Source organism: Pelodiscus sinensis, chromosome 4, assembly GCF_052426305.1.
Source record: "Pelodiscus sinensis isolate ZL-2025 chromosome 4, ASM5242630v1, whole genome shotgun sequence".
NCBI lineage: Eukaryota > Metazoa > Chordata > Testudines > Trionychidae > Pelodiscus > Pelodiscus sinensis.
In genome coordinates, this window is record NC_143055.1 from 80,772,216 (window position 1) to 80,795,237 (window position 23,022).

Genomic DNA, 23,022 nt, shown 5'->3' on the forward strand with positions numbered 1-23,022 from the left:
GATAAAAAGAACTCTGCTTGTACCCTGGAGTTTTGTGTTTCACAGTATCTATTCTGAAAATGAATACATTTCAATATTTCTGAAAGAATTACGCAGGAATACAGTGTGGTTGTCTGTTCTTTTCCTAGCTGAATGTGAATGTTTACCTACTGTAAAAGAAGAAGAAAAGGAATCAAATGTTTTCACAAGGTACTTTCTATTCTACCATTACTCAAAGAAACAGTCAACATTAGTTGTTTGAAAATGTGATCTACTTTTTTCTTCTTTATCTACTTCTAACAGTAATTTAATTATGTATTATGAACTTTGATTTCTGTTCAGACAAATGCCTCAATACTTGTTTATCTTTAAAAAAGTGACTATTTATAGCTTTGCACACCAGAAAACTGCTACAAAAAGCCTATGCGTGAGAGAAACAGAGAGGGAACAAACAGAATTTCATTAGTTGTCCAGATTTGAAGTGCTATCTCCCAAGATGTTAATATGAGTACAGGCAGTCCCCGGGTTACGTACAAGATAGGGACTGTAGGTTTGTTCTTAAGTTGAATCTGTATGTAAGTCGGAACTGGCGTCCAGATTCAGCCGCTGCTGAAACTGACCGCCAGTTCTGACTTACATACAGAATCAACTTAAGAACCCCAGGCGTCCCCAAGTCAGCTGCTGCTGAAACTGATCAGCAGCTGATTCCAGGAAGCCCGGGGCAGAGCAACTCTGCCTCGGGCTTCCTGTAGTCAGCGCTGGTCAGTTTCAGCAGAAGCTGACTTGGGGACGCCTGGGGCAGAGCAGCTGGGGTGCTGCTGGGTTGCTCCAGTAGCGCCGCTCCTCGGTGCTACTGGACCAACCCAGCAGCACCCCATCTGCTCTGCCCCAGGCGTCCTGATTCAGCCGCTGCTGAAACTGACCAGCAGCGGCTGAATCAGGACCTGGGGCAGAGCAGCTGGGGTGCTGCCGGGTTGGTCCAGTAGTGCCCAGAGCGGCGCTGCAGGACCAATCGGCAGCGCCGCAGCTGCTCTGCCCCAGGGTCCAAAACAAAAGCCTGGTCTGCTGGGGGGGGGCACACTAGCTGCGCCCCCCCCCCCAGCAGACCAGGGACACGGGGAGCAGAGCCGCAGTGGCAGTGGGGTGCTGCGCCTCTGAGGCTTTGCTCTGGCAAAGCCTCAGAGGCGCGGGACCCCGCCGCGGCTGCCGCTTCAGTCCCGGTGCCTGTGGTCTGCTGGGGACCGTCCCCAGCAGACCACAGGCACCGGGACTGAAGCGGCAGCCGCGACGGGTTCCCGTGCTTCTGAGGCTTTGCTCTGGCAAAGCCTCAGAAGCGCGGGAACCTGCCCGGTGCCCCTGGTCTGCTGGAGACGGTCTCCAGCAGACCAGGGGCACCGGAGCAGCTTACGAACGGGGCTTTCTCGCCCCGGAGCTCGCAGGTAGCAATCCGCCACCTCGACCTCCGGGGCGAGAAAGCCCCGTTCGTAAGTGCGGATCCGACATAAGTCGGATCCGCATAAGTCGGGGACTGCCTGTATTTTGAAAAATCCATGGTGAACTTTCAGAAAGAGAGGTCAGTCAGCATAAAAAAACATGAGTCTCATCTTTTACCACTAGGTGACTCTACTTGACTGAGAATGACTAACACTTTTTAAAAGGAATAAACTTAAAAAACAACAAATGGTCTGGTAGCACTTTATAGACTAACAAAACATGTAGATGGTATCATGAACTTTCATGGGCACAGCTCACTTCTTCAGATGACCGGAGGAAGTGGGCTATGCCCATGAAAGCTCATGATACCATCTACAGTAAAATTCTCTTGGCAGTTATTACAAGGGTAAGGGCATGAATCTTGGTATCCTAAATAAATTGGCCATTCACTTCGGCTTACCTGGCTTCAGTTGCTTCTGTTCTTCACTTTGTCATGCTCCTGCATTCCCACCCTAGAGGTGGCAGCATTTCAGTGATAGGTGAAGTAATTAATCTCTTGAGATATAGAATGATGAACAACGGCTCAGGCACAAACAGTTCCATAAAGATGCCATGGCAGTAGGTCCAGATGCCATGTGGTGGTTCCACTTGAAAAGAGTTGCCAAGAAACCAGTTAAGGGAAAGCCATTGGGGCCCATGAGTCCAACAAGCCCTTATAAATGTTCTCAGCCTCCACACATCTCTGGAGATCCAGCAACTTTGATGTGAACCACATGAACTCTTTGGTGTGGAAACAAATCCTATGCTTTCAGATGAAATGCTTGAAGGGAACGAGGAGGAAGGGAGAGATTCTCATGGCAATTTCTCCTACCAGAGCCCTATTCCAGGGGTGTTACCATGGCAGACGATGAACTAAGCTAAGGTTATTTCATCATAAAGTTGGTGTATGCAATTAATTTCACAGAACATCTGTAAAAGCTTGTGTAGCTGTACAGGTCACGTGCCTGGTGAGCAAATTATCTGTTTTATAGGGGGAGAAAGAAATAGTTCAGTTAATATTTACATGGTGTCTTGAACTGCACACCAAAGGCAAACTGCAGTTTTTTCTGTGTGATCCTGTGTCCCAGAGGAAGTTACTATCCAAATCTCCCACCAGGATTGTGTTCCAAAACCATTCTTGTTTAGATTCATGTACGATCCTGTTCCTAAAGGGCTTCCATAAACTTTAGTTAAAATAATGAGCAGTCCTGAGGCACCTTAGAGACTAACTATAATATAATGAGCTTTCATAGCAAGACCCACTTTTTCAGATGAGCGTGAATAGAGAAAACAACTCAAACACATCTGAAGAAGTAAGTTTTGTCCACAAAAGCTCATAATACTATTTATATTTTTGTTAAGTCTCTGAGATGTCATAGGACTACTGATTGTTTTTAAAGTTACAGACTAACACAGCTACCCCCTGAGACTTTTTAGTTAAACTAATATACAGAATCTTGTCATGGTTAAGCTTTGTTTCTCCTGCCCTTTATTTCCATATTCAGTTCATATATCATCTCCAGCATGAAAAGATGAATCCTGACAATGGAGACAGGAAGTTAACTGGACTCTGAAAAATATTTTTGAGAGGAAAAAAACCTCAGAAAAGCTTAGATAGTGGAAGATACACAAGGGCTACGTCTACACTGGCCCCTTCTTTGGAATAGCCATGCTAATTTAGAACTTTGGAATAGAGAAATGCGCGGGGGATTTAAATATCCCCTGCGGGATTTAAATAAACATGGCCGCCGCTTTTTTCCTGGCTTGGGGAAAAGCCGGAAAAGAGCGTCCAGACTGGCGCGATCCTCCGGAATAAAGCCCTATTCAGGAGGATCTCTTATTCCTACTTTCAAGGAATAAAATCAAAGTATTTGATTTTGTGTGGAATTCCTAAATACTTTGATTTTATTCCATTTTAAGGCAGAGAAAAAAAATCCTGGAATTTCTCTCTCTCCCCTCCAAAAAAGAAAAGAAAAGAAAAGAAAATCTGGTTCCCTACTCAGTTCTATTATTGAACCTTACCAAAACAGACACATTTTTATGACAGAACATCCTGCATCATATAAACAGAGGAAAGAAAAGTGCATAGAATTATTTTAACAGTTCATTTGAGAAAACATGTTAAAAGTCAAATAAAATAAGAACAGCTATTAAGTGAAAACAATCCTATTAATCCAGTTAAGGTTATCAATCTCAACACACAAGGCAGGAAATCATAGTACATCAGTGAGCTAGCATATGCTGAATTCTGCACCATTTCTCCTTCAAACTGTTGTTACCCACACTAGCTAGATCCAAGTTAGCACAGGTATGCCTAGCCAAGCTGCAATCATAATTTCCCTTGCAGGGTAGCTATCCCCTAACTAACAAAAAATATTTGTGTTATAATAAGTTGATTACTGAAAAAAATACCAGAGATAAAAATACTTGTTTATGGAAACAAGAACAACTGAAGAATAAAAAAGGGAAACAATTTGGCTCATGTAAGAAGGGATTTAAAAACTGAATTCCATCACTTCCCATGCCATAGATGCTAGGGTGGTGTTCTGGAGGGAAATATGATTTGTGAGGGTTTGACTATAAATGGGAGAGAGCTTTCATTGAAGAGTCACCTTAGACAATAGAGCAGTGTTTCTTAAACTGTGTTCCAGGAGGCAATCGGAGGAGTGCCACAGAGTACAGAGTTCAAAATGACCTTTTTTTGCTCAACAACTTTATTTTTTTGACCGACTCTTTATTTTTAAATTTTTTTTAATTTTTTGCTCAATAACTTTTCCCCAACCTCTTTTTTTTTCCCCAACAAAAAATCTTTAGTGTTCTGCATAAAAAAAAATTATTATTTAAGAAACACTGCAGTAGAGAAATCAAATCAGCCCGGGTCATTCTGCCTGTGTCACAAACATGTTCATTTCATGAAATATATGACTTGTGTTTATTTTCAGTCTTCAAGTTCACACATTACAATACACCACAACTACTGAAAAAAATTCATTGGAAAATTGTAGTGACACAAGCTGTTTCTCTCTTTAATACATATACAGTGACTGTGAATCCTGAAGTCCAAACAGCACCGAACTGGTTAAAAGGAAGCCATACACAACGCTCCTGGTCCTATCGCACAGACCCTAGATGAACTGGATGTGAACTTAATTCATCACAAATAGTGAGAGAAGCAAATGTTTTGTTGTTTCCTTTTGCATACATTCTTATGGAGGCATCAGCAATAAAAACAAGGAAATTTATTACAGTAAGAATAAGGTTTTGATTTAAACTTGTATTTCAATGCAATTTCAGCATTAATGTAGTGAGAACAGTCCTATTTTTGAAGGTCCTCAGAACAGTCCATGTTCCACTTTATCCTTTATCTGTATGTGGCTGTGATATGATATGAATGACTACTCATGTACCAGAGTTCCTCCATAAATGCACCACTGAAGCTTTAGCTCTCAATTTCCTTCTATTAGCGCAGACATTCTCAAACGTCATTGTATCGTGACCCTTTTCTGACAACAAAAGTGAATACAGGACCTGGGTGAGGGACAGAAACCTGAGGCTGCCCAAGCCCTGCCATCACTGGTGTGCATGTGTGTGGTAGGGGAAGCCTCTCTGCACCAGGCAGGGGAGGGGCAAAGCTGAAGCCTGAGGGCTTCAGCCCTAGACAGAGGGCCTGTAACTTGAGTCCTGCTGCATAGGACTGAAGCCCTTAGGTTTGGACTTTGGCTTTCGCCTGAACCCCAGGAATTTTAAGCCAACCCGGGCAACTCCATCAACACAACAAATTAAACTGAAGTAGTTTGATTTTAATCGAACTTTTTTTGTAGTATTTTCTCAACTCTTTTAGGGTATGTCTACACTACAAAGTTAATTAGAACTAACAGTTGTTAGTTCGAATTAACTTTAATAGGGGCTACACATACAAACCGCTAGTTTGAATTTAAATCGGACTAGCGAAGCGCTTAATTCGAACTAGGTAAACCTCATTCTACGAGGAGTAACGCCTAGTTCAAATTAAGTAGTTCAAATTAAGGGCTGTGTAGCCACTTAATTCGAACTAGTGGGAGGCTAGCCCGTCCCAGGTTGCCCTGGTGGCCACTCTGGGCCAACCCAGGGAAACTCTTCTGCCCCCTCCCAGCCCCGGAGCCCTTAAAAGGGCACAGTCTGGCTACAGTGATTGTGCCAGTTGCAAGCCTGCCAACACCCAGCCAGCAGACCCTGCACCTGGCACGGCTTGAACCAGCCACCTGCTGCCACCCAGCCCTCCGCCTCTTCCCAGGACCAGGCTGGCGGCTCACAGGAGCCTGCCCGGGGCCGCAAGAGGCAGGCGCCCGCTTGGTCTAGTGCGGAGATCGTGGACCTCATCGAACTTTGGGGGGAGGCTTCCAATGTCCACAATCTCTACACTAGCCATAAGAAAGCAGCCGTCTAGGGCAGGATAGCTGCCAGCCTGGCCACCAAAGGCCATATGCGAACCCAGGAGCAGGTCTGCATGAAAATCAAGTTGGTCCAGTGAGCCCCCCGACCATGAGCCAAGAACATAAGAACGGCCGTACTGGGTCAGACCAAAGGGTCATCTAGCCCAGTAGCCTGTCTGCCGACAGCAGCCAGCACCAGGTACCCCAAAGGGGATGGACCAAAGACAATGGCCAAGCGATTTGTCTCGTGCCATCCATCTCCACCCTTCCACAAACAGAGGCCAGGGACACCATTCCTACCCCTTGGCGAATAGCACTCCATGGACCCAACCTACATAAATTTATCTAACTTTTCTTTAAACTCTGTTATAGTTCTAGCCTTCACAGCCTCCTGTGGCAAGGAGTTCCACATGTTGACTATGTGCTGTGTGAAGAAGAACTTTGTTTTATTAGTTTGAAGCCTGCTATCCATTCATTTCATTTGGTGTCCTCTAGTCCTTCTATTATGGGAACTAATGAAGAACTTTTCTTTATTCACCCTCTCCACAGCACTCATGATTTTTTAGACATCTATCATATCCCCCCTCGGTCTCCTCTTTTCTAAGCTGAAAAGTCCCAGTCTCTTTAGCCTCTCTTCATATGGCACCTGTTCCAAACCCCTGATCATTTTAGTTGCCCTTTTCTGAACCCTTTCCAAGGCCAAAATATCTTTTTGAGGTGAGGAGACCACATCTATACACAGTACTGAAGATGTGGTGTACCATAGTTTTATACTTCCCCTCCTCCTCCTTTCCCTGGCTTCCCCCTTCCAGCTCCCTCCTCCCAGGATCCCCCATCCCCTCTTCTACCCTCTCTCTTCCCCTCTCCCACCTCCTTTTCCCAGTCTCCCCAGAGGTTAATCCCCTCCCCCCAGTTTTGTTAAAGAGAGTTTCTATTTTTGAACACACGTGTTCTTTATTTTTTACATCAGGAAGGGGGGCTAGGGAGGGGTAAGTGGAAGGAGGTGAGAGAGGAATGGGGCATGAGCCCCCGATGGGGAGGACTGGGGTGGCTCTGCGGGCTCCTCGGTGTGGAAGCTCTCCTGCAGGGCCTCCTGGATCCTGATAGCTGCCCGATTGACCCCCCCGGATGGCAGCCTGCGGGAAGTGCAGCTGGGCTGATGGCCAAGTGCTGTGATGTGCCGAGTGTGGGCACTCCAAGACAGGACTGCTTTGCTGTCCCTCACTGAGTTAGACAAGCAAGCGGGGAACCCTGAGAACTGTCTGTCCGGAGTGGGGGTCGGGTCCCTTTAAGCACAGCCCTTGGCTAGCCCTCGGCAGCAGCTCCACATTCTAAGTCCTAACCTGATGCCCTGCCGGCACTGGTTCCGGCCAGCCTTAACTTCGGTTCAGGGTCCACTCAATGTGGACATGCTATTTCGAATTAGCAAAATGCTAATTCGAATTAGTTTTAGGTCTAGATGCACTAATTTGAATTAGCTTATTTCGAATTAACTAATTCAAATTAAGTTAGTTCGAATTAGTGCTTTAGTGTAGACATACCCGTAGCAACTTAATAAACTAGAATGTGGATGTTCCTCTGGCATTTTTCACTCCTTGCAAAGAGTAATTCTGAAAGCAGCAGTAAAAGTAGGATGATTTCTAGAAGAGAATATGGTATAAGATGTATTTTGACAGTTGTAATAACTGAGAGTGATATGGCAGTCAGTTCCACTCTAACATTTTTAGAGCAAAGGCAAGCATCAGCTAGTCTGCTCCACCTCCTTCATTTCCCACTTTCTCCTCCCTCAACTTCCTGCTTTCCCCATTCAGTAAGGCTCCTGTCACTCACTCTTTTCTCTTTCAACTCATGCCATCTCTCCTTTCCTCCATGTGGCTGTCAGGAGCAGGGGCACAAGTTGTATGGGCCTCGGGTGCCTGGGCTCCATCAATGTCAGGGTTTGGTCTCTTCCCAGCCCTGCCTGATGCCACTATGCATCTTCGCGGGAGTGTTCTCTGGCCCTGCCTGCTAGTACCCATGCACCTTCCCCAACCCTCCTTGTCAGCTGCCTCACCTGACCTGCACCCTGTCCCACCTATAGCAGGCAGCTCTGCACTACTTTGCTGCCACTCTGTGTGTGTGGGGGGGAGGGGGGGGGGAAGAAATGGATGGGCCTAGCATGGGGTGGTAGCAGCTGTCATCTCCTTGCCACATTCACCGGGGCAGCGGGAGCCGGAGTGACCCAGCAGCATCTCCTCTGTGCTCCACCCTGCTGTCCTTTCTCGGCCTCCTATGCTCAGCTTCTCCAAGGCAAAAGGAAGCAAAGTGCCCAAGCCCCAGGGTACTCCATTTCCTGCCACCAAGGAGAAGCAAGGAGCAGTAGGCTGAGAGGGCAGTTGGGTGGGCGGGCCTGAACAGAGCAGGTTGCTGGGCTGCTCCTGTTCCCACCCCCTTGGTGAGTGTGTGTGTGTGTGGGGGGGGAGGCAACCCCTACTGCTGCCCAGCTCCCTCCATTAATTCCCCAACTTCGGAGAGAGAGAATGGGGTAGAACAGAGGCAGGGCTTGCGAGGAGTTACCCAGCGTCCTGCACATGGGACACTGAGGGTGGAAGCATTGCTCCAAGCCCTGCACCCCCTCAAGATGGGCCTGCATCTCAATTTCTCATCTCAAACCTACAAGACTTCAGCATCATTAATGATAGGTTATCTAACTTCTGTGTCTCACTTCCTTTCTTTACACTTTGTTTGATCCCCTGGTTTGGACAGACTTCTCTGCTAACCAAAGACCTGATCCATTGCTCGTTGACCTCAGAAAGTTTGAATTGGGCCCCATTTTGGTTGCTTTCTCGATTTCCCCCCCCCCAAGTATTGTTCTCACACAGCTCTGGGTATGGCTAGACTGCGGGGGTTTTTCAGGATACTTCTGATATACCAAAGAAACTCTATCGTGTCCAGGGAACGCATTTGCTCTTCCGCTTTTTTTTTGTGGAAGAGCAAACGCACTTTTTTGGAAGCCCCTATATTCCTCGTTCTACAAGGAAGAAGGGGGCTTTCGAAAGAGGGTTTTTCCCCAACATTTGGCCCAGTCTAGATGGGCCAAATGTCGGAAAAGCCTCTTCCGAGAAAAAAAATCGGAAAAAGGTACACAAAATGCGGAGTGCATTTTGTGTACCTGTTTCCGGCAAAAGCTTGTAGTTTAGCTGTACCCTTAGTCTCAAGGTTTCTTCTCTCAAGCTCACCCCTTAATATTGCTCTCACCATCAACCTTTGTACTGCTCATCTGCTCTCAATTCCTTTGTTTCTTAATTTCCCTCACCTCTTACAATTCTGTGGCCATCAAGTTCCTCTTCCTCAGATTAGTTCCCACTGCTCCTACAATTTCTATTGTTATTACATTTTCCTACAGGATTGCCCATCCAGAGATGCAGATATTCGCTTTTCCTACATCTGATTATACCACCTCTGATGGTCTCACTGCTGAGTACTTCTGAAGAGATTTCAGGGACCGTAACTGACTTCAGCTGTCTCTTGGCTTTGCCTGTTTCTTTGATAAATGAGTTGGCTCCTTGTCCAGGCTCAGCTTCTCTTCTTTCTTTTTGAATAGTCTCTAGATTTTGCAAAATAATCAGTGGGGCCATCAGCTAATAGATTAGCAGTATAACTGTAAATATCAAAATCCTAGTGGCATCAGATCACATCTGATTGTTAACCTGATCTGACCTAATTCACTATCATTTTGTGCCATTGCTACCACTCAACATAGATTGAGAAAAAATATTTTAAAGGCAATTAGTACAATGTTATTCTAAAATTTCTCCTATGTTGTAGTTTAATTCTTCCTACTTGTTGGAATTGTTGCCTCCTTTTTAATTTTCATCAATTCTTCTACTCATTATAAGGTACTGGTCAATAAAATTCAATATAAATTAGATAAACTACTTATTTGTCTTGTATAATGGGGAGGAGAGATTAAATTAGTTATCAAATAAAAAAAAAGTCGTGATTGAAAATTAAATATATAAATTAATAATTAATAACTGTCTTTTTCCTGCAAGTGATTGGAAATGACTGTGTATTAGCAGAGAATTGATAACTTTGAAATAAAAACAATTCTTCTGTGAGATTGTTATGTACAGGAAAAGCTCTGTTATCTGGCACTTAATTAACCAGAAAGCTCAGTTAACCAGCAGTTTTGGTATCTCTCACTACAAATATTCAATCTTATAACCAGGATTAGCATACGGCCCAGCACATTATGTAATTGCTTTTATGCAAAAGAGGCAGAAGACAAGTAAGCAAGATGAAATCAGGGATTTATTTAAAAAAGCAGCTTTCAGAGTGTTATAGGGTCATTACTTATAACTTCTACATCTACAATGATAATTGATTTTGATAATGGTGACCCTGAGGTTCTGCAAGATTTTGAAGTGGCTTCTGAATCAAAGATTAAATTATGGTCATTATAGTTTGTGTTAAGCATATTTTTAGTGATCTGGATGTACACCATAGTGATATGTAGTATCATAAGATAACCTATTGTACAGAAACTTCACCTGTATACATCTAAGTGCTTCAAGAAACACACTACTCTGCAGTGCAATACTACTCCTGGACTGGTGAGTACCAGTGTACTATTTTATCCTTTATTCATTTTATTGTATTTTAATTTTTTGAAAATTGGTATTCCATTGGTAAAGTATAGCTCTCCCAGTTAACCAGTATATTTGATTAATTGGTACCTCTATTCCCCCAACATGCCAGATAACAGAGCTTTTACTCTTAGGGTATGTCTACACTACCCCGCTAGTTCGAACTAGCGGGGTAATGTAGGCATACTGCACTTGCAAATGAAGCCCGGGATTTGAATTTCCCGGGCTTCATTTGCATAAGCGGGGAGCCGCCATTTTTAAAACCCCGCTGGTTCGAACCCCGTGCAGCGCGGCTACACGGGGCACAAACTAGGTAGTTCGAACTAGGCTTCGTAGTTCGAACTACCGTTACTCCTCGTGAAATGGAAACCTAGTTTGAACTACCTAGTTCGTGCCCCGTGTAGCCGCGCTGCACGGGGTTCGAACCAGCGGAGTTTTAAAAATGGCGGCTCCCCGCTTATGCAAATGAAGCCCGGGAAATTCAAATCCCGGGCTTCATTTGCAAGTGCGGTATGCCTACATTACCCTCCTAGTTCGAACTAGCGGGGTAGTGTAGACATACCCTAAGCTACTAAGCGCTAGTACCACTAACTGTGAATTAGCACCATGATATTTTGACTATAAACTGAGAGATCTCTTTGATTTAGATGAGTGCATCTAAAAGAATGAACTTTTGTTACTGTATATTTGTACTTCAGTAATCCATGCATAGCTATACACAGATATGAGGGCAATGCAAATTGGATAAAATAGGCAAAATTACTTTATAATACAGAATTTGAGAAAGATCTTAAAAAATCCATTTTCCAGTCACTTTCAGTATATGGAAATGATCTGTTTGCATCAGTAAGTTTCAATTGTTCTTTTAATATAAATATTTCAAAGGGGGAATATCATTCGGTTAAGCTATTCAGAAAAGTTTCATATTTTTTAAAAAACACTTTTGAATAAAAGAGTTCTAACAGTATTCTCATTGGCAAAGACTCCTTATCTTTTCCTCACTCCTTTTATTTGCCTAGGTTATAACTATCATCCATAACATCCTTTGGATGTTTGGTGTATTCATGTAGATTTTTCAGTCCAAAAAGAAGAGAACAGAGTCACCCGTGGCAGGTATATAGCATAACCTCAAAGGATTAAAATTTTGGGAGGGTGAGTATAATAATGAGTTAGTGCACTAACCTTTCATCCTTGTTGAAAAGCTTCAGCATCACTTTCTCTTTACCCAAAATTGTTACATTGTAATGTGAAGCTCTGCTATAGGCAGCTTCCTCTTTTCATTGCTGATCCAATTACAGTTCTATTTGGATATTCCAGATAACCAGCACTCAACATGAAATTCCCCTTAAAGTCAGTTACAAAATACCCACTGACTTTTTACCTTTCTACTATATCTGAACAGAGGGGTCTTCTCTTTAATGATCAAACTCTCTTGAATCCACCAAATGGAAGTTTTAACCTGAAAAACTGTGGAGGTCAACCAAATTGCTGAGGTCTTTTAAGGGGAAACAAAGTTTCTAAATAGAGATTCAGAGACAAACAAAACAGGACAGAATTTTTGTCCATTTTTGTGACTGGAACAGGTTCACTAGGGGGGGGGAAGGAAGTGGTCTTGGAATCCTCCAGAAGGCCTGATGCACTCTCCATTTCATTTTTATAATTTTAATGTTCAAGTGCTCTGAAAACTTCAATGAACATGAATTCCCCTTCTTTCCTGCCTAAAAATCTGTATATGAGAAGAATTTCTTTTGCACCTTACTGTTTCTTGAATCCAGTGGACACCTCTGAAATCCATTTTTAGGTTATTTTCTGTTAGTTCATTTGCTTTCTCTTTTCGCTCAAGTCTGAGGAGCATGTCTAGAAGCAAATGAATACCTGACTGCCCACTTTGAGAGTGCACACACATATTGGTCTGGTCATTTCCTACCTCATTCTAGGGAGGATTTGGGTCATGTTTCTGGTATGTATATCAGTTCAAGAGGAGCAGAAATGGAAACAGTAAATTGGAAAGTATTCTTTTCTCAGGTCTCAAAGGGCAGTGGCTTTCAAACTTTTTTTCTCTTGACCCAATTTGAAGAAAATTGTTGATACCTGTGATCCAACATAATTTGACTAGAGTGTGAGTTCTCAGGAGGCAGTGGGGCTGAGGATGAGAGCTTCAGCTCTGGAGGTGTGGCAAGACTGGAGCAGGAGGGGCTTAGCTCGAGCATCTCCAGGTCAGTGATGCAGTATGGGTGCTAAGGTAGCCTTCCATCCTGACAGACTTAATCAGATTTCTTTGAAATGGTGTGCCTCATGAGGAGCAGATAGGGCAGTGGTCTCCAACCTTTTTGATCATGAGATCACTTTTTGAATTTAAGTGCAATCCAAGATCTACCTCAAATATAAATACTCTTGCCCCGCCTCCTTCCCGCCCCTTCTCCAAGGCCCTGCCCATCCTCACTCACTTCCATCAGGCTGGGGCAGAGTGTTGGGGTTATAGGCTCTGGTCTTGGATTAAGGGATCTAGAGTGTGAGAGGGGCTCTGAGCTTCTCTTGAGGCAGGCAGTTGGAGTGTAGGAGGGGATTCTAGGGTGCAGGCTCTGGGAGGGTGTTTGGATGCAGGGGTGCTCGGGGCTAAGGCAGGGGCTTAGAGTGCAGGAGGGGGTTCATGACTGAGATAAGAGTTTGGCATGTGGGCTCCAGCTGGGCCCCTGGGTGGTAGTGCAGTGGGGCTAAGGCAAGTTCACCCCTGTCCTGGCTCTGGCCCATTCCCAAAAGCAGCCAGCAAACTCCATCCCAAATCCTGTTGTTCTCCCTGCCGTACACTGTGGAGAAAGGAGAGAGATTAGGAGGGGGCACCTAGACATCAGCATCTCTCCTCTCCTGCCCCTGCCCTGCATAGAAAGCAGGGGTAGCTCCAAGGCAAAGGGCAGGAGATGAGCAGCAGTGGGGAGGAGGGGCAGCTGAAGTGCCGGCACTTGATAATAGTCTCTTGGCCAAACCAGTCAGGATCACCTGTCAGAGGCTCCACGATGTATCATTAGATCCCGATCCACTGGTTGGTGACCACTGAGATAGGCTATTCAGAGTCATTGGAATGTGGCATTCTGGAGCTGAAAGGCCCACCAGAAAATAGCCATTCTTCTATGTAAGGGTATGTCTACACTACAAAGTTAATTCGAACTAACGGATGTTAGTTCGAATTAACTTTGATAGGCGCTACACTAACGCTCCGCTAGTTCGAACTTAATTCGAACTAGCGGAGCGCTTAGTTCGAACTAGGTAAACCTCATTCTACGAATACTAAGCCTAGTTCGAACTTACTAGTTCGAATTAAGGGGTGTGTAGCCCCTTAATTCGAACTAGTGGGAGGCTAGTCCTCCCCAGCTTTCCCTGGTGGCCACTCTGGCCAACACCAGGGAAACTCTACTGCCCCCCTCCCGGCCCCGGACCACTTAAAGGGGCACGGGCTGGCTACGATGCCCGTGCCAGGTGCAAGCCTGCCAGCACCCAGCTAGCACACCCTACACCTGGCACGGCTTGAGCCAGCCACCCGATGCCCCCCAGCCCTGCCCCTCTTCCCGGGACGAGGCTGGCGGCTCCCGGGAGCTTGCCCGGGACCGCAAGAGGCAGGCACCCACCTGGTCTAGTGCGGACATCGTGGACCTCGTCCACGACTTCCACACTAGGCACAGGAAAGTGGCCGTCTAGGGCAGGAGAGCTGCCAGACTGGCCACCCAGGAGCAGGTGTGCATGAAAATCAAGGTGGTCCACTGAGACCCCCGACCCTGAGCCCTGAGCTTACAATGGCTGTCCTGGGTCAGACCAAAGGTCCATCTAGCCCAGTAGCCTGTCTGCCGACAGCGGCCAACCCTAGGGACCCTGGAAGGGATGGACCGAAGACAGTGACCAAGCCATTTGTCTCGTGCCATCCCTCTCCAGCCTTCCACAAACCTTGGGCAGGGACACTGCTCCTACCCCGTGGCTAATACCACTCCATGGACCCAACCTCCATGACTTTATCTCACTTCTCTTTAAACTCTATACTAGTTCTAGCCTTCACAGACTCCTGCAGCAAGGAGTTCCACAGGTTGACTCTTTACTTTGTGAAGAACAACTTTCTGTTACTAGTTTGAAGCCTGCTACCCATTCCTTTCCTTTGGTGTCCTCTAGTCCTTCTATTATGGGAACTAATGAAGAACTTTTCTTGATGCACACTCTCCACCCCACTCATGCTTTTATAGACCTCTATCCTATCCCCCCTCAGTCTCCTCTTTTCTAAACTGAAAAGTCCCAGTCTCTTTAGCCTCTCTTCATATGGGACCTGTACCAAACCTCTGATCATTGTAGTTGCCTTCCCCTCTCCCACCCTCTCTCTTCCCCTCTCCCACCTCCTTTTCCCAGTCTCCCCGAGTTTTGTTCAATAAAGAGGAATTCTATTTTTGACCACACGTTTTCTTTATTTTGTACATCAGGAAGGGGGGCTAGGGCAGGGTAAGTGGAAGGAGGTGAGGGAGGAATGGGGTACGAGCCCCCGATGGGGAGGACTGGGCTGGCTCTGCGGGCTTCTGGGGGTGGAAGCTCTCCTGCAGCCCCCTAATTGCGCCCTCTCCCCAGATGGCAGCCTGTGGCAAGTGCAGCCGGGCTGATGGCCGAGTGCTGTGATGTGCCCAGTGTGGGCACTCAGGGCACTCCAAGCCAGGACTGCTTTGCAAGCAGGGCACCCCTGAGAACTGTCTGTCCGGGGTGGGGGTCGGGTCCCTTTAAGCACAGCCCTCGGCTAGCCTGAGGCAGCAGCTCCACATTCTAAGTCCTCATCTGATGCCCTGCCGGCACTGCTTCCGGCCATCCTTAAGCCTGGTTCAGGGTCCACTTAATGTGGACATGCTAGTTCTAATTAGCAAAACGCTAATTCGAACTAGTTTTTTAGTCTGGATCCATTAGTTCGAATTAGCTTAGTTCGAATTAACTAATTCGAACTAAGTTAGTTCTAATTAGCGCTGTAGTGTAGACATACCCTAAGAGAGTTTTGTGCAAAGCTAGAAAGCTAAATTTTGACAAACTGTACATCATTATTTTAATCTGTGGCTTTTTTGAATTTCCAAGGAACAGCATGGTACCCAGCAAATTTTTGTGAATTTTGTGAATTGAGAATGGTATTTAAGAAAATGTACATTTTAATACAATGCATGCTCCAATACAGAAAAATGGCTAGAAATTTTCAATTCTTGCCATTTATATGTCTTAAATTTGACTTCTGTAAGCACTCTAAAATCTGAACGGTTAATCACATTGCTTTGAAATTTGGTGTGCCTCGTGTGGGCGTGGGATGATATTAGTGATCCATATTTGGGGCCATATAACCAAATTACAATATCCGCCACCCAAACTGATTTCCTGCTGTGCCTTGTACTGTTAAACTGAGAAGTACTAATGACTGGATGAATCAGACCATTTAGTGGTGGAGAACTCACCCTTCAATTAACCTATCTAAGGATAAGTTAATCACAAACCCATACTTAAGACAAGAAGTTTTTAACTGACTGCTTAGAGGTTACTGCACTTTGTCAGTATCAGGAGTCAATTTTATTTTGGGAACTCTGTAATCAAAGTATTTGACAAGAAAAATAAGACATGTTACTGCTTCCGGGAGTGGGGCAGAAAGTGAAGGAACACAAGAAGTGTTTAGGACTTCAGTGAAGTTATGAGAAGGGGAGCATGTGGGATGAAGAGTAGGAGAGGAGACAGACAGATTGGGGGCTCAGCTGAGGGAGGCATTGCACCCCCCCAGCTTTGCCAGGGCACCCTAACCCTACATATAATCCAAAGCTCTGCCAGTCCATCTTCCTGCAGCCCCAGTCCTGCCAGTTTACCCGATCCAACCTGCAACTCCACCAGCACCCCAATCTTTATCCCATAGCTTTGCTAATGCACCCCTACCCTCTGCACCCCAGCCTTCCTGTACCCTATAGTTCTGCCATGGCACCCCAACTCTGTATGAAACATAAGTGTTGGAAGAATTAGGAAACTGGAGGGTTCCTGGCTGATCAGAAAATGTATACTATCGGGCATAGAAACATTACAAGCTCTGACACCTCAGCGTTTCTCAGAGATAGGATACATCTATTAGACGAGGCCCAGAGGATCTTTCTCTGACATAAAACTTCAGGATTTTGGAAAAGAAGCCCCGTCTCAGATTTCTTTTACCAGCCCTGCTGCAGACTTCACCCACAACCACTCTGAAACACAACCTGGAACACCATCATAGCAGCATAAATGTCCTTTGCTCCAGGGCAGACTAAGTATGTGTTGGGTTATAGGACAGGGGGAGTAATGGCAATAGAAATATTTGTATACCAGGTATCATGGGGCGACTTTTCCTGCCCCCTCCAGTGGGCAGGGATAGGACCCCGAGTCCCTATGTTAAGTCCCATTCACGTAGGGCCCACTGACCCAACGTTAATAAACAAAGTCACTGGCTGTCCCTTTAAGGCAGGGCCCTCTGGCCCGAGTCAATAAACTTCACTGGCTGGCCCTTTATGGCAGGCGTTGAGCTGGCGGGTCACGGATATGGTGGGGCTGCTCCCTGGTAGGGGGACCCGGGCCCAGCCCAGGGCCCTTTGAGTGGCGGGATGGCCTGCCACTCCCTCGGCGGGGAAAGCCCACCGAAATGCACCGAGGTTCCCGGGGTGGGAGAGGCTACTCCTGCCCCTGCCCTGGGCCACTTCCTACCTCAGGGGTGTCCAAACTTTTTTCAAAGAGGGCCAGATTTGATGAAGTGAACATGCGTGAGGGCCGACCATTTTGCCTGACATTCTTTGAACCATTAAAATTAAACGCAAATTAACTATTTTATGCAAAGTTTATTGCAAACGGCATACTTTTCATTTCGTCACATGGATGACAAATCTAAACAGGTGTTAAATCACTCTGCCTTTCATATCTGAAGGCCAGATAAAAAAAAATCCAGGAAGCTGAAATATATGTCAGGAACATTGTAAAGTACATTACATATTATTGGTAATAAAGGTTGTCTGTCAACTTTTAAGTTCAAAAAATATGAACAGGAACATAACACCAAGTATACATGTTGTGTCCAAATATATTTATAACTGATTTAGACCAACTGACATTAACTGAGATTTTACAATGTATTCATCTCAATACATATGGATTCGTTGGGGGCCATAAAAGATAGATATTGCCAAATTACCTGTGGGGCCGTATTAAACCAGAACACGGGCCGCAATTGGCCTGCGGGCCGGACTTTGGACATGCCTGTCCTACCTGGTCTGACGGGGCCTCTTCCCACGTACTCGCAGGATCCTCTGCAATCCTGGGAGTGACTTCTCTGCAGGCAACCCCAGTGACGTCCCAACTGGCCCTGGTGCCTCCGCTGGCTTCTCCTGGGGTTGCTAATGGATGCTTGTCAGGAACTCCCTTCCTAGGTCCTTTCCTTCTGGCTGCCAGCCCAGACTGAGCCTCTTTCTAGGCTTTTATAGCTGAGCTGCAGCCTGGGCATGCTTGATAGGGCTGCGGGGGCAGGGCCTCTGCAGCCAGGTATCCCTGTCTGAGCCCTGCGAGTTCTGTGCGGGGCTGCTTCGCCCCGTCACAACAGGGAATAAAGACTTCAGGGAGATGAGTTCTTTTATGCTGTGTGGAGGCTGGGGTATGTCAGTGGGGATGAAGCATGCTGGAGGGGAAGGGAAGGCAGTAAATGGGCCAGGGCATTAGTGAAGAAATGTGCCAAAGCAGGGCAGGAGGGGCACAGGTGAAGTGTGCATGGGATAGGGGGAGAGTGTATGTGGCTCAGTATTCTAATTACAGGTACAACTATGTTATGGCTACTAACTCTTACTAAACAACATCTCTTTTCCTGTTCAAAAATCTAAGAAATAACTGCAACCCATCTCCTAAATAATGCAGAGTTGCAGTTACTTGGTAGTATGTTATTTCCTTATAGTACACTGAGTTGAGTAAAATGCAAATTTCTGAAAACCAGGAAATGCCAAGTTAACTCTGCCCTCTTTCAACAATGCCCCGGTAAGCCCAGTTAACAAACATACCTTTACTCTGTCAACCCCACATTTGCTGAAGTGTACAAGCTCTTCACCTCCTTTTACAACCCATTCATTTTCCCCACAGGATTCTAGCTAACAGTATTAAAAGAAAAAATAAAATAAAATTGCCCATGCCACCTACCTTCTGTCTTCTTGGAGCAATCTCTCTGTATGCACACAGTACTAAAGCCAGCAAAGTTTGGACTACAAGAGTCAGGAGTATTCATATTTTGGCTTACAGTCCCACCCTTTATCCAGTTTCCCAGAAAGAATACCACATCTACAATTTAAGATCCACTTTATGGCCTTCTACAATTCCCTAGCCCTAAGGCAGTGTTTTTTAAACTTTTTAGGCTATGTACCCTTTTCTAAATAATGTCTACTGCATACCTCCATCTGAGATCGTATCATAATATACCTATAATTAGATTGTCATGTTTTACAAAATAAAATGTATTGTCCACTATTACAGGGTTTTTCTTGTATACTCCTTGATAAGAGCTTTTGTACCCAAGTTTGAAAACCACTGCCCTAGCATTATGCCTACATTTGAACTGGGAGACTGGATTTCCAGCTCACACTGATGTTCCTGCTAGTTAGGTTCATGCTAGCACAGTAAAAATATCAGCGTAACCATGGTAGAATGTTAGGTGGTGACTTGGACTAGTTGCCAGAGTACCTACCTAAGGGATGTTCAGGTGTGTTTGTTCTACTGCAGCTAGTCCTGCTACCCTTGCTATGCAGCTGTTTTGAACATGGTACTCCAGAAGAGGAGCATGGATACATCTACAGAAATTAGGAATCACAGATGAAATGTAGACAGGGCATTACTCACAAAATACTGTCTCATTTCTCTCCTACCCCATTAATGATAGAGAACAATACTGGTTCTATCAGCAACATCTGGGAAGTGGTGAGTTGGTAGTAGTTGGTTGTTGTGATAAGGTAGTAGTCAGAGCATTGTCAGTTCAAACATTAAGTGATGCTCTGCATGAACATGTCTCTGGATTATGCAATGGCCAGATCTGGAATAAGTAACTGCATCAGCACTTACCTATAATAAGACTGTGATATAGTTATTTCCATGAAAAGTGCAGAGAAGGCTCTGGAATTTACTCTGAACTGAGGAATACACCACCTGAGCCAGTGAAACAGAGGGCTGTGGGAATGTAAGGAATTTCCATGTGTCCATAGTGCACAAACTGTGCATACTGAGGGGGACTGTTGGGCATGCCAAGTCATTAGATGGAAGTGCCAGGAGAAAGGACACATTGCTGTAACCTCTTGTACAATTCAACAGTCAGCTACACACAGTAACCATCCATCCTAGAATACATCCATGGTGGCTGGACTGAAGAAAAGATGGCAATCAGGAATGCAAAATGTGATAAAAGGCAAGAGCTCTAGAGACACTGATCAAGATCAAATATCACACGTGTTATTAAAAACAGGAGCAAGGCATGGCATCTGGAGCATATTCTTGATTGAGCAGTTCCTTCAAGAAAGAGAGCTTGGTACTGTACTTGAGGTGCCATCTCACTGATCACTGCATCTAGCTATCATCAGACTTTGTAATAAATTCCTCTGGAAGAAACTTCCATCATTTTTAAAACTTACGAGGCTAGTTTCCATCAGCCTGTTAATTCCTTTCAGGGGGACATCAACTGCCCTTCCAGTCCCAAGTCCCCCCGAAAACTACCATTCCTGCAGTGTCCAATCCCTGTCACTGGAGCCTCACAGATGTTACGTAGTACACTGTCTCCAAAGAATACTCATGGCCCTGATAGTTTGGTTGAAAAAAATCACACGAGTTTAATACACAGCACTGAGATGGTTTTGTAATAAAAGAAGAATAAGCTTACTAACAAAGAACATATGTTTAAGATATTACAAGTAAGAAAGATAGGAAAGGTGACAAATAAAATACACACTCTAGTGCCTGTAACTTAATTCTAATAAGTTAAAATCTTTGCCTTTTCCTTACTTACATAAAGTTATCAGCACCTTTAGTCCTCCAGGCAAGGGGACCCAACTTTCATAGGCTCAAAGCCTGCTGTACTCCATCACCCCCTCAGTGATGGATACAAAAATGGCTTCTTGCTTGTGCTTATATCTTTCCACAGTTCACTGACCTGTTTCAAGAGGAAGAATGGCTTCTTCGGGATGTAGCCTATATTCCCCATTGAGATTATTAAGTGATCTACTCCCACTTGGTTTCCTAATGGCTTTGTTTCCTTTTCACGTACATTTCATCGTCTTTGGGTTTTACCTTGCTTAATTTATATTATATTTGTTGTTCCTGTTTGTTGTCAGAACAATAAAATCACCACAACAGAAAGAAATACAGCTATCAGCTTCTCTCATGTTTATTTCTGTCACTATTGGGTCTAAATATAACCTGGGTAACTTTATGTCTGCATTTCCTGGGTTTCAGAAGTTTGAATTTTGATCAACCCAATGTGCTGCAAAGGGACACCATTCCACCAAGAAATCTTAACCCTGTTAACATAAATTTAATGGTAAAAACCTGTATTTTATTAATATTACATATGTAATCCTCTTCCTAAGAAGTCATCTTCCCCTGGCAATGAAGGCTAAGAGTTAATCTGAAATGTAATGCTTAGGAGATTAAAGGATCGGTGGTCACATCAACATGGCCTTATCCTATGCAGCAAACTGCACTCAACTTCTGCATCAAAGCCTCTTACTTTCTTGAATACACTAGAGTGGATAAACTAGATGTTTTTATGGAAGATTTAGGTACGTTCAGAAATTGAGTATTTTAGAACATAAAAACATGAATAATGCACAATGCTATATTGCCCTGTGACATTTATTTTGATATTAAATCACTTACTTTACACTGCCCACACATTTTCAGTACAGTGTTTTGTTTTGTTTTTTTACTGACAATGTATAACTGTATTTTGGAAACTGGCAGGAGGAAAGGGGACATTTTGATAGCTGGGCACAGGGCAGTTGAGGGTTATAACACCAAGAAGGCAGCTTGAGATCTCAGTCCCCAATAGCATTTTGGCAATGGAGATGAAATTCCAGGCTCTTTCCCTCAGATTGGAAATAACATGACATTTGGGAAAAGGGTGAGACGGAACTCTTTCTAGCTCTTTACCCAAGACACCTGTGGGCTAGTACACTGACTCTACAGTCCACAAAATAAAAGTGAGGTAAACTTCAGGCAGTGTGGTCCAGTCTTCCCAGAACCAGTTTTATACGAACTTTTAAGGAGTCCAAACAGAACAAAACGAGCAACTTATAACAAAGGGTGCATCCACAACCATAGTTTCAACATACAGACCTATAGGCAGGGCCCCAATTCCACATTCCCTGCCCAAAAGCCCTTTATACTTCCCCCCTACTTTCTCTGATATTCCAGGGTTAATTGGCTGCTACATTTGAGTGTGGCTAGGAAATGCTCTCGAACCCTTTGAGAATAACCAGTTACCTCTGGCATACAACAAATATAGATAAGCAAGGCAGGTTTGAAATTTTTTGGCAAAACAGTTTTTCAATGAAAAAAATACTATGTCTGTCAATTGAAAAACATTTTAAAAGCCAGATTTTAACAAAATTTTAATTTAGAAAAAACACAAAACAGTGCTTTGATAATGTTTAAACATCTTGTTTTGAAATTTTCAAATTATATAATTTAATTTATATATATATATCAGAGCAAAATCAGAGCAGGTCAAAATCAGAGCAAAATGTTTTGATTTTTTAAATCCAGAAAAATATTTCATTTAACCCCAAATCAACATTAAAAAAAAAACAACTCATTTTGTGACAAATTCTATTTCAGAATGGCAAACATATGTAAATCATGGTGATTCCTGTGAAATAGAAAATCTGGATCCTGCCCAGCTCTAGAGTTAAGCATATTAGCAAGCTATTTCTACTAAAGATAACTGCACAGAAATGGGCAAAGATGGCATTTAAACTGTCATCATTCAGTTTCAGAGTTAATATGCAATTAAGATTAGAACATTGCACATATCTCAGGATTGTGATTTCAGGCTACCTGCAGACTCAAGGAGAGGGTATTAACTTAGTTTGCACATGGCTCATATTGCATATAAGGGACAGGTGTGTGTATGTGTGTGTGTGCATGCACGCACTTGTGTCCATGCTTAGAATCTGCCTTAAAATCCTGTGAGAGATGGAAGTTTCCATGAATGTGGAATACATTGGGATGTATTTATAAAACAAATCATTTTTTGTTCCATACAGTATATTGGGAGGAGCAAAGGAAATATTTTGCTGCTGTCATTAGGGTCTAGGAAGGATAGCATTAAAACTAGCTCCAATTCCTAGTAGTAAGAGCCATTTGGTTCATTCTTTATGCAGGAAGATTTCTACTGGGAATCATTTTGACTTTGTAGATTAGTTTTCACTGTTGTTTTGCTATATAATTTTAAAAAAAATAAAGTACATTACATCTCCTTGATTGTAAATATGTCTCTGCATAGTATA

At 44.2% G+C, this 23,022-nt stretch overlaps 1 protein-coding gene across 3 annotated transcripts in view; it reads left to right on the top strand.

The window, feature by feature from the left end:
• Window positions 1–4,694, top strand: part of TMEM154 (transmembrane protein 154) — a 47,819-nt gene extending 43,125 nt beyond the window's left edge. For all 3 annotated transcript variants that reach the window (XM_089777969.1, XM_089777968.1, XM_075930067.2), the window contains 2 exons: window positions 129–189; window positions 4,494–4,694. In XM_089777969.1, coding sequence (XP_089634095.1) covers window positions 129–189; window positions 4,494–4,509 — 77 coding nt within the window. In that variant the 3' untranslated portion in view covers window positions 4,510–4,694. The remainder of the gene's footprint in view (window positions 1–128; window positions 190–4,493) is intronic.
• Window positions 4,695–23,022: the final 18,328 nt, after the last annotated feature.